General features: G+C 38.7%; 1 protein-coding gene across 1 annotated transcript in view; it reads left to right on the forward strand.

The window, feature by feature from the left end:
* Positions 1-12,085, forward strand: part of dab1a (DAB adaptor protein 1a) — a 582,896-nt gene that overhangs the window by 543,711 nt on the left and 27,100 nt on the right. The window contains 3 exon segments of the mRNA XM_048208606.1: positions 1,296-1,358; positions 5,502-5,564; positions 5,738-5,834. Coding sequence (XP_048064563.1) covers positions 1,296-1,358; positions 5,502-5,564; positions 5,738-5,834 — 223 coding nt within the window.

The following is a 12,085-nucleotide window of genomic DNA, read 5'->3' on the forward strand; positions in this document are numbered from 1 at the left end:
ACATTTATTTTTTTCCCCCCATCATTAATAAACTAAAACTATGAAAAATAAAATTGTTACTTGAAATAAAATAAAATGGCAAATTAAATTAAATTAAATTAAATTAAATTAAATTAAATTAAATTAAATTAAATTAAATTAAATTAAATTAAATTAAATTAAATTAAATTAAATTAAATAATACAAAACAAAATAAACAAAAAGTTAAACTTATTGTATTTCAACTTGTGGCCGAGGCATTTCAACATTTCTCTATTTTTTAATCATCATTAATAAACTAAAACCATGATTTTTTTTTTTTTTTTTTACTTGAAAGAAAATAAACATTCGTTAACTGAAATAAAGTAAAATAAAGTAAAGTAAAATAAAATAAAATAAAATAAAACAAAAAGTTAAACTTTTATTTTAAGTTGAAGTACTAAAATATCTAGAATTAAATTAACTAAAACTTATAAATAAGAATACTGTCTATAGACATAATAAAAACAAAATGCTGAAACTTTAACAAAAAATTGTTGAAATTAATTGTTGAATGTTGTAAACATTGAAATGATCAGTAAGTAAGAATATGTTTTCCACCATTTTTATTTATTTTATTTTATTTTATTTTATTTTTTAATTTTTTTTGGTGTTAGTTCATGTTAAGTAATGTGGTATATATATATATAATTCCTTCAGTCATATCTTGCTGAGGGCATCAAGTGAAGAAAAAAAAAATATATATATATATATGCACATGACACCCCTTTATCCGGCTAACCATATAAATCATGTTCAAAGAAAGACTTCTTGGTGTTCTTTTCTATTTCATGGTCTACCCATCCTCTCCTTTCCTATAAGATCCTCTCCTCGTCTGTGTTGCTTTTTCAGCAGCACAAAATGTAAGATGGGAGCAGCTGTTGTTCATGGTCTTTTGCTCTTCCCATGTTATCTCAAGGGACGCCCATTTAAACACATTATTTTCCCATTAAATCCTGCTGGCAGCTGGTTAAAAATCATTTTTTTAGTTTGATTCCTCCTTCCACCAATAACAGTTTGAGGCTATGGGGTGGGATGCGAGTTAGCGAAGATAAATACAGTTGGTTCTTGAATTGTGTTTGGCTCAAACCTGTTTAGAGATAATCTGGTAAAATGCAAAAGCCATGAATTGATAGTGAGGTAAACATGTGTAACCTCACCTGTACAGGTAAAGTACCATCTATCTCATCTAAACACACTTCACCTTACCAAAAGAGACCCCATTTTACCTCATTTTCTCATTTCATCTTTCATCTAACACCATGTTATCATTGCAGAACAAACGTAACGAACAGATCGATCTCTTGGATCTAGACACTGACCTGTTGCTGGTCACCCAGGTAAGGTGGAAAATGATTGGCCCAAGTTTCTCCACACCTGCCCTCGGCCTTCCCATGATCCTCCAAGCTGTTGTTTTGATTGCAAATGACCTAGAAAGCTCCTCTATAGCTATAAAGTAATAAGTAATGCACTATGGCCCACTCTAGACTCCAGCAGAGTCCCTGTACAGGAAAGTAAATGTCACGCTCTCCACTATGAACAGTTTATTTCCCTGCTAAATCCCCTGTCTCTTGCTTTTTACCTATTCCACTAGTCTCCTGGAAGTAGTCTACTTACTCATACCTGACCTTTCTCTTTCATAGTCAAATGACTGAGCTCTTATATATGACCCTAGTGTGACCCAGTTGAATAGGTTGGATTTTGTGTTCCCATGAATTAATAAGTCGGAAACCATGTGCGCAAGATTTTACAGTGGTCTCAAAGGTCACACACACGGTCGTATTTTTGTGTGCTGTTTTTTTAATTTTTTAAATTATTAGAGACAGATGAGTGGAGACAGTAAATGCCAGCATAACATCAGAGAAGAGAGAGCAATTATTCTTTCATAAAGAATAGCCCTTTTGTAGATGTAGGTGTGAAAAAGTGTTGCATTTCAGGAATGAACCCTATGGTCTGGCCTCAAGCAAATGGATGAACAAAATGTTTTTTAGAAGCAGTGTAGAAAAGCTTTTCTGTCATGCGCCAGTCACTTTAAAAAGCTCAAGAAATGCTGAGCTGCTCCCCGCTGGCAGCACCCTGTCTTCCGTTTTCTAATAAACACACTCAACAAGGACACAAGACCCACTAATGTTCAGAAACTGGAGTGTAGCTGCCTTTGGAACTGTGCTGCTCATCTTTTAGACATTGCTAAGGTTGCCTTCTGACTATTTTGGTAATAATAATAAATTAGGAAGGAAAAATGGTGGCTTTAAGAACAAGCAGAAGCTTCTGCACTGGACTAAATGGACGGGCAAATAGTAGTCCTACTCTGTTAGCACTTAAGTTTCTTTCAGCGAATGAGTTATAATAACTACTAAGAGAACATTACTTTGCCTAGTTAATATTCATGAGCCAGACCTGATAAGGTTTATAATGTGTCTTCCTCTGGTGGGTGTCATTTGCCAGGTCCTCTAGGATTTCACAATCACAGCAAACTCAACAATATTTGTGCAGCTTGCATTTTCATCTTATTTCTGAAAAAAAACAATAACAACAACAAAAAACTTAACTTGAGTGGGAAATATTGACTAATCAAAATCCATACTTCCAAGCCCAGACAAATTAATCAATGTATGTTCAGCTGTTCTGCTATTTACTGCAGTGTAAAGTGAACATAGATGGACCCGACCATACAGAGTTAGGCAAGTTTCAATAAGTAACAGTTGATTATGATTGTTGGAGGGTTTTTACTGAAAAAAAAGGGATACATCTCAAAATATTTACTCATTATCTTCTTTGAAATTAGGAAGGAAGGAAGGAAGGATGGATGGATGGATGGATGGATGGATGGATGGATGGATGCAAGAAGGGATGGATGGATGGATGATGGATGGAAGGAAGGAAGGAAGGAAGGAAGGAAGGACGGAAAGAAGGAAGAAGGGAAGGAAGGAAGAAAGAAGGGAAGGAATAATGGATGGATGGATGGATGGATGGATGATGAAATGAAGGATGGATGGATGGATGGAGGGATGGATGAAAGGAAGGAAGAAGGGAAGGAATGATGGATGGATGGATGGATGGATGGATGGATGGATGGATGGATGGATGGATGGATGGATGAATGACGGATGAAAGGGAAGGAAGAAGGGAACGAATGTTGGATGGAAGGAAGGAAGAAGGGAAGGATGGATGGAAGGAAGGAAGGAAGGACGGAAAGAAGGGAAGGAAGGAAAGAAAAAAGAAGGGATGGAAAGAAGAAGGGAAGGAAGGATGGAGGGATGGATGGATGGATGGATGAAAGGAAGGAAGAAGGGAAGGAATGATCGATGGATGGATGGATGAATGGATGGATGGATGAATGACGGATGAAAGGGAAGGAAGAAGGGAACGAATGTTGGATGGAAGGAAGGAAGAAGGGAAGGATGGATGGAAGGAAGGAAGGAAGGAAGGACGGAAAGAAGGGAAGGAAGGAAAGAAAAAAGAAGGGAAGGAAGGATGGATGGATGAAAGGAAGAAATGATGGATGGATGGATGAAAGGAAGCAAGAAGGGAAGGAATGATGGATGGATGGATGATGAAATGAAGGATGGATGGATGGATGGATGGATGGAAGGAAGTAAGGATGGAGGGAGGGAGGGATGGATGAAAGGGAAGGAAGAAGGGAAGAAATGTTGGATGGAAGGAAGGAAGGATGGAAAGAAGGAAGAAGGGAATGAAGGAAGGAAGAAAGAAGGGAAGGAAGGATGGATGGATGGATGGATGGATGGATGGATGGATGGATGAAAGGAAGGAAGAAGGGAAGGAATGATGGATGGATGGATGGATGGAAGGAAGTAAGGATGGATGGATGGATGGATGAATGGGAAGGAAGAAGGGAAGGAATGTTGAATGGAAGGAAGGAAGAAGGGAAGGATGGATGAATGGAAGGAAGGAAGGAAGGAAGGAAGGATGGAAAAAAGGAAGAAGGGAAGGAAGGAAGAAAGAAGGGAAGGAAAGAAGAAGGGAAGGAAGGATGGATGGATGGATGAAAGAAAGGAAGAAGGGAAGGAATAATGGATGGATGGATGGATGGATGGATGGATGGATGAAATGAAGGAAGGATGGATGGAAGTAAGGAGGGATGGATGGATGGATGGATGGATGGAGGGAGGGATGGATGAAAGGGAAGGAAGAAGGGAAGGAATGTTGGATGGAAGGAAGGAAGAAGGGATGGAAAGAAGGAAGAAGGGAATGAAGGAAGGAAGGAAGAAGGGAAGGAATGATGGATGGATGGATGGATGGATGGATGAAAGGAAGGAAGAAGGGAAGGAATGATGGATGGATGGATGGATGGATGGAAGGAAGTAAGGATGGATGGATGGATGGATGGATGGATGGATGGATGGATGGATGGATGAATGGGAAGGAAGAAGGGAAGGAATGTTGAATGGAAGGAAGGAAGAAGGGAAGGATGGATGAATGGAAGGAAGGAAGGAAGGAAGGATGGAAAAAAGGAAGAAGGGAAGGAAGGAAGAAAGAAGGGAAGGAAAGAAGAAGGGAAGGAAGGATGGATGGATGGATGAAAGAAAGGAAGAAGGGAAGGAATAATGGATGGATGGATGGATGGATGAAATGAAGGAAGGATGGATGGAAGTAAGGAGGGATGGATGGATGGATGGAGGGAGGGAGGGATGGATGAAAGGGAAGGAAGAAGGGAAGGAATGTTGGATGGAAGGAAGGAAGAAGGGATGGAAAGAAGGAAGAAGGGAATGAAGGAAGGAAGGAAGAAGGGAAGGAATGATGGATGGATGGATGGATGGATGAAAGGAAGGAAGAAGGGAAGGAATGATGGATGGATGGATGGATGGAAGGAAGTAAGGATGGATGGATGGATGGATGGATGGATGGATGAATGGGAAGGAAGAAGGGAAGGAATGTTGAATGGAAGGAAGGAAGAAGGGAAGGATGGATGAATGGAAGGAAGGAAGGAAGGAAGGATGGAAAAAAGGAAGAAGGGAAGGAAGGAAGAAAGAAGGGAAGGAAAGAAGAAGGGAAGGAAAGAAGAAGGGAAGGAAGGATGGATGGATGGATGGATGGATGGATGGATGGATGAAAGAAAGGAAGAAGGGAAGGAATGATGGATGGATGGATGAAATGAAGGGAGGATGGATGGAAGTAAGGAGGGATGGATGGATGGATGGATGGAAGGTAATAAGGAAGGAAGGACGGACGGACAGAAGGATGAAAGGATGGATAGATTTAAATGAATGTAAATTACTGTTGATGACTGCGTTTATTTCTGCGTGCTGCGCTTGGTCGGTAGGTACAGGAAGTCATCATCATCTTTTATATATTTTATATCATTTTTATAGCAACCCACTATCATTTCCATAATTCACCTTTTGCATTCAAGCCACTGTTTGCCTAAGGTAGATGCCACTATTCTCTGGCAAAGACTAGACTGTCATGCAGTGAGTGCTGAGGTGAAACTTTTATGATGGTAAATGTTCCTCTTTCATCTGCAGAATATCAACCAGTTAGAGCTTTTTGGAGACATGTCCACTCCTCCTGATATCACGTCCCCCTCGGTGAGTGACTTGAAATGGACCACTGGCATACTGCACACTGTATACTGCATACTAATTAAGTAGTATGTAAACAGTATGCCATTTTGAACATCTTTATAGTTAAAGAGCAAGTGTAGTGTAGTGTTTTTTTGGAAATCTTCTGTTTAGACTGCTATGATTCCCATTTTCCACAGACCCCAGCATCTCCGGCTAATACTCTGGACCCCACGCTGGCCCACCAGACTCCATCCGAACTGTTCACCCCCTTCAACCCTGCCTCTGTACCCTCAGGTAGGAGAAAATGTTGTGTGTGTACAGGACAAAATAATACCAAGAAAATAGATAAAGGAGACATGGAACGGGGCGGATGTAAATTAAATAATGTGTCTGTCTAGTTCCGGCTAAATAAGATGTCCCGTCCTCCTGCTGTAGAATATGAATGCTCTCATTACTGGCTGCTGTACTGATCTGCATGATAAATGCCTTGCAGAGGACACAGTGTTACCTCTACCTGCTCTAGTGCTACTCTGCGTGTGCGTGTGTGTGTGTGTGCGTGCGCGCTTATATCTGTGTGTGTTTGATGCCTTTTTAACATGCACATCTGTTTGGGGGTCATATCATACATTTTTATTATGTTATTTTTTTCCCTGATGTCCACTTAGTCAAGGATTCTTGCACCACAAAGGGACAATGTTGTTTTTCATCACCATTTTCACCCCTCTCACTTGCTCTTTGATTAAATTAAACAGAATATGACATCTAAATACAGTAGATTATTAAATGAATGGTTAGAATGGAAATTCTGTCATATTTACTCACTCTCATGTCGTTTTAAACCTGTATGACTGTCTTTCTTCTGTGAAACACAAAAGAAGAAAAATCTCAGAGGTTTTCTCCATCCATTGAAAGTTAATGGGGTTGAATGATGTTTTGGGCCTCATTGACTTTCATTAAATGGAAAAAAGTTGAAGCATTCTTCAAAATATCTTCTTTTACAATTATGTTTTGCAGAAGAAAGAAAGTCATATAGATTTACAAAAAAACATGAGGGTAATAAATATGACATAATTTTGGGGTGAACTATCCCCATGCAACAACTTTGCTGAATCAACATTAACACAGAACCTGTTAACATATCCTTTGTGTACAACAGAACAAAGAAATTCATACAGGTTTGGAACTACTGATGATGATGACTATCCCTTTAAAATTAAACAAAAAAGTGAATCTAAAAGCTTCTAAATGTCAATTTTCACTGTAAATTATATGACTTGGTTTGGTTTTCACCTCCAAAACTGTACATTTAACAGTATTTTACTTTAAAATTCCTTGCAGTGTCCCAGGAGATCTATTAGAGCTTTTTATCATACGCTGTAAACCCTAACGCTCAAAATAATTAATTGGTTTGAGTAGGGCAAACTCAAATGAAACAAATTAGTTCAATCAAATTAACTTTTATGAGTATTTACAACTTTCTTTTTCTTTTGAGTTTACGAAACTGACACTTTTTAAGTCATCTGAATTGTTTCATTGTTTTAAAGGTGGGGTATCACACACAGTTTCTGCCATTCTCATGTTAATCCTGAGTACATATAGAGTAACACTGCATCCTTCATATCTCAGAAAAGTTTTTAGTTTTGTCATATTTATAAAAGATAGATACGCTAAACCGAGTCTTTCTGAAAAAAGCTGAGATCCTGGAGGCGTGTCTGTCGTCAGTGCTGTGGGCGGAGCTAAAGAGTCACAAGCGTGCGCAGCTGCTGCCTAGAGATCACATGCTAGCTGTGACATCATTCTAAATAAAAAATGAACAAAAACGTTTGTGTTGTGCGCCGATTGCCAACAAAACACAGACATCTGATGCAGCTTTACTCACCACCCGCGATCTGCAAATCCAGTGCCGAACTGGGACTTGTTTACAAAGCATTCATCACCGAAATCCCGGGAACAAACAAACATACGTGCACAACACCGTTGCTGCCTCGGAAAAACAAACTTCATCCTCTGTTCCCTTAATGCTGGGTTCTTTGGGAAGCTGAAAAAGGTCATCTTTCCCTCACAACCAAAAACACACTCCATCGGTGACAGGAGCTGCATTTCATTTCGGAGGCTTCATCCTTCGAAGGTCACATTTGAAGGCTGAATACATCATCAAGGATATCATTTTTAAGAAAAGTAACCGTAATAAAGTTGACTGATATTCATTGTGAGGTGTAAAATACTGTAATTTCTTTCTTACTTTGCAATCTAACAGTTATTTTCCTTAAATGAGACTGCCTCGATGATGTATGCAGCCTTCGAAGGCTGCAGACCCTGAATTGGGACACAGCCATTGTTGAAAAATCTCTCGGCTTCCGTATCCTGAACGAAACGCGTTGATGCGTGTGCCCTTGCTCTTGCTCTGGGTGATGTGTGTGTGTGTGCACGCTTATCAGGGAGAAGTGCTCATGCAAGGAATTCCGCTCTCTTTTAACGTCATCCAGGACACACTCGAAAAAAACTCTCTGAATCCTGTACCAAAACCATAAGTAGTGTATTTGGCACAGAAATACTCCATCATATGTCCAACTCGTGTTTTGAAACTTTGGCCATGAATGCAGTGCAACTCTTTAACAGTGTAAATAATGCATGGAATAGCATTACCCCCTTAACATTCAACCTTAATGTTATGAAGTGACGAGAATACTTTTTGTGCGCCAAAAAAACAAAATAGCGACTTTATTCAACAATATCTAGTGATGGACGATTTCAAAACACTGCTTCATGAAGCTTCGAATCTTTTGTTTCGAATCAGTGGTTCGTATCAAACTGCCAAAGTCATGTGATTTCAGTAAATGAGGCTTTGTTACATCATAAGTGTTTCGAAATTTCAATGGTTCACCACTGGGGGGCGTGACTTTGGCAGTTTGATACATGCTCCGAACCACTGATTCGAAACAAAAGATTCTTTTCCATTAAAATCACAATTGTTTTGTTAAATAGTCAACTCTATATTGTAAAGTGCCACCACTTTAAATTCTACAGGAACACTCACGTCATGATATTTGAACCAGTTATTAAAAACAAATAGCCCTTGCGCATCGACTTTGCTCTCGCTGGGACATCTGTTCCAGCCAGATTGACTTCCTCTGAAACAGTAAACAGTACAGCATTGATATGTGTGGAATCAAGTAGTGTATCATCTGTCCCATCTGTCTTCAATTCTTTCCCTCAGTCAAACTCCCCTCTGTGTTGCAAATTCATAAACACCAGGCTTGACTCCGCCACACCTGTCCTGATGGGATTCTCACAGTTCAGTTATGATAGCATGAACACATTTTTCACCATTGTGGAATCATTCTGGCTTTTTCAAGTGATAGTTTTTCTCCAGAGTGCTTTAGGGGGTCTGGTCCCGCCGGGAGGGTATTGTAAGTCACTTTGAATGACACTTGTGTGCTCAGTGGCATGTCTAATGGAACATGAATCATCTGAACGAGTATACACTGCTTAATAATGATCTTGTTTATGAAGCTTATGAGTGCTGTACTGTGAACATAGTTACTATATATGTTCTATATTTACAATATAGCATTACTTTGAGCTTTTATAAAGCAGTTATAAAAAAAATGTATACTCATGCTTTCACGTGACCCAGGACACCATTAAAGGGGTCGTGAACTGCATTGTTTTATTGTTTTATAATGTTTTCTGGGCTGCGCTTATAATGTTAGCATGCTTTTTACATCAAAAATTGTCATAATTTAGAAATAAAAGGCATTTTTCCTACCCCGATTTTAGCCCTCTGATTTGAACACTCTGTTTTAAGGGGCGTGTCTGCTGTGAGACTTCAGAGTAAACGCCCACTGCTGTGATTGGCTAACATCTTTTCATTTGAAATAGCATTTGAAGTATTACTCTCGAAAACTTTTAGCACGTTTTTACTGTTACAGCTCTCAAGGTTAACTAATTGTGAAAAGTGTTGATTATAGCATTACATTTAGATCTATGGCATTATATTTAGATTGTGGCATGAAGGGTTGCAGTGATGAACATTGTAGCTGATCAACGCATGAAAGTAGTGATCTCGTCACTGCAACTCAATTTCTGCACACTAATGAATGCTTTCATCATAAATAACAGTGCAAACACAATGTAAATAAGTGATTCATTGAATAAAACGGGAGTTTTCGCATGAGTCCAGAACTCAGTCAGTAATAAACTCACGCTGTTTGATTGACAGCTCCAGCGATTGTAAAGGGAGCGTTCTTTGATCGCTTTTTATATATAATTTAATCACTATTTAAATAACAAATTATTTTCATCCTACTAAGAGAAACAACGTGAAGTTGAGCATTTAGGCACTGGTTTGATTTACTGACACATAGACAAAGAACATCTGACTGTAAATGAATCATTACATATCAGATCAGGCATTAGAATTAACACAGTTACTTACATGTTGTTGCATTACTGTCGAGTCCATATCGTAAAAGTTTGTTTGCAAAGCCTGCACTGAAATGCAATTGATTTACCAAAGAATCCACAGTGAAATGTACCGAATACAAATAAATAAAGCTCAACTGAGACATTCACATTGTTGAAAATAAATAATATTCCTTAGCATTAGGATCCTTTGAAAGGTAATATTATTTTTAGTCCTGTATCATTCTTCTGTCCTCGTCATCTCACACACCAGTAGGCGGGGCTAACAATGTGATGATGAAGTAGGCATTGATTTTTTCTGCAGAGGCGGCGTTTCACTTATCTAGGATAGACACATTCCAGGACGAGTCGTTCGCTGGGTCTGGTGTCAATAAAAGCTTTTATTGGACTAACAAGGAAGTTTTCAGTTCTGAAACTTACAAGATATTCTTATAGTATATAAAGAATATATACCTCTTACATATCAAAAGAGGAAAATTTCTCAATTCATGACCCCTTTAAACACTATTAATCAAATTCATTTAGTGTGAAATAGTCCTCGACATGTCTACAGGATACCGGAGGTTTTGCCAGGTTTGCTTTCCATGCATACATCCTGAATAACAGTCCATAATTCTGTCCTATTTGCTAATGGTGGATCCATAGCTCAAAAATGACTGCCAAGGGCCATCATGGACCAGTGCAGGGGTGCATTGCTGTGATGAGACAGCTCATTGCTGCCTGACTGAATGATGGACGTGTACAATTTTCTTAAATTCGCATATAGAACTTGTCCAAGCATTCCCCTCACTGGTCTGTGAGACAAACCGTTACTGCAATTCCATGGGAACACTTCACAGCTGACAGGATGGATCCAGGGTTGTGTTGTCTCTTCCAGCTGGAAACCATCATCAGATCCATTGTGTTTCCTTGTGTCAGATGTTGTCATCTCTACATGTGGTGCACAGCTCCATCACATTATGTTAGCATTTTAGTTCCCCTAACTCCACAACAAATCCTCATTTCATGGTGTTCAGAACACAACATGAATAAAAATATAAAGTTGTTTTACTTTATAAAGTATTAAACAATCATAAATTCTAGCGGAATTCATTATAATCAGCATTTATTATAAACGGCAAGTCTAAACAAATTTATATACGCTATGCAAATAAACCTGGGCTTATGTACCTCGGCACAAATCAAAATGTGTGTGATTTGCGCGTGTTTTGCGTACTTGACTTTAATTGCATTGAATAAGTTACTTTGGAAGGTTAGTCACAAACTTTTTCAGATGATTAAAGGTGCCATCGAATTGAAAATTGAATTTACCTCGGCATAGTTGAATAACAAGAGTTCAGTACATGGAAATGACACACAGTGAGTCTCAAACTCCATTGTTTCCTCCTTCTTATGTGAATCTCATTTGTTTAAAAGACCTCCAAAGAACAGGCGAATATCAACACAACACCGACTGTTACATAACAGCCCATATTCTAGGCATTAGACAAGGGCAAAACGTCTGGATGAGCACAGCTGAATCATCAGACTAGGTAAGCAAGCAAGAACAACAGTGAAAAATGGCAGATGGAGCAATAATAACTGACATGATCCATGATAACATGATATTTTTAGTGATATTTGTGAATTGTCTTTCTAAATGTTTCGTTAGCATGTTGCTAATGTACTGTTAAATGTGGTTAAAGTTACCATCGTTTCTTACTGTATTCACGGAGACAAGAGCCGTCGCTATTTTCATTTTTAAACACTTGCAGTCTGTATAATTCATAAACACAACTTCATTCTTTATAAATCTCTCCAACAGTGTGTAATGTTAGCTTTAGCCACAGAGCACCATCAAACTCATTCAGAATCAAATGTAAACATCCAAATAAATACCATACTTACGCGATTAGACATGCTGCATGACGAACACTTTGTAAAGATCCATTTTGAGGGTTATATTAGCTGTGTGAACTTTGTTTATGCAGTGATAGAGTCGAGAGCTCGGAAGGGGGCGGAGAGCGCGCGATTTAAAGGGGCGGCAGCATGAATCGGCGCATTTCTAATTATGCCTCAAAATAGGCAGTTAAAAAAATTAATAAAAAAAAATCTATGGGGTATTTTGAGCTGCAACTTCA

This window comes from Megalobrama amblycephala, linkage group LG11 (assembly GCF_018812025.1).
Source record: "Megalobrama amblycephala isolate DHTTF-2021 linkage group LG11, ASM1881202v1, whole genome shotgun sequence".
NCBI lineage: Eukaryota > Metazoa > Chordata > Actinopteri > Cypriniformes > Xenocyprididae > Megalobrama > Megalobrama amblycephala.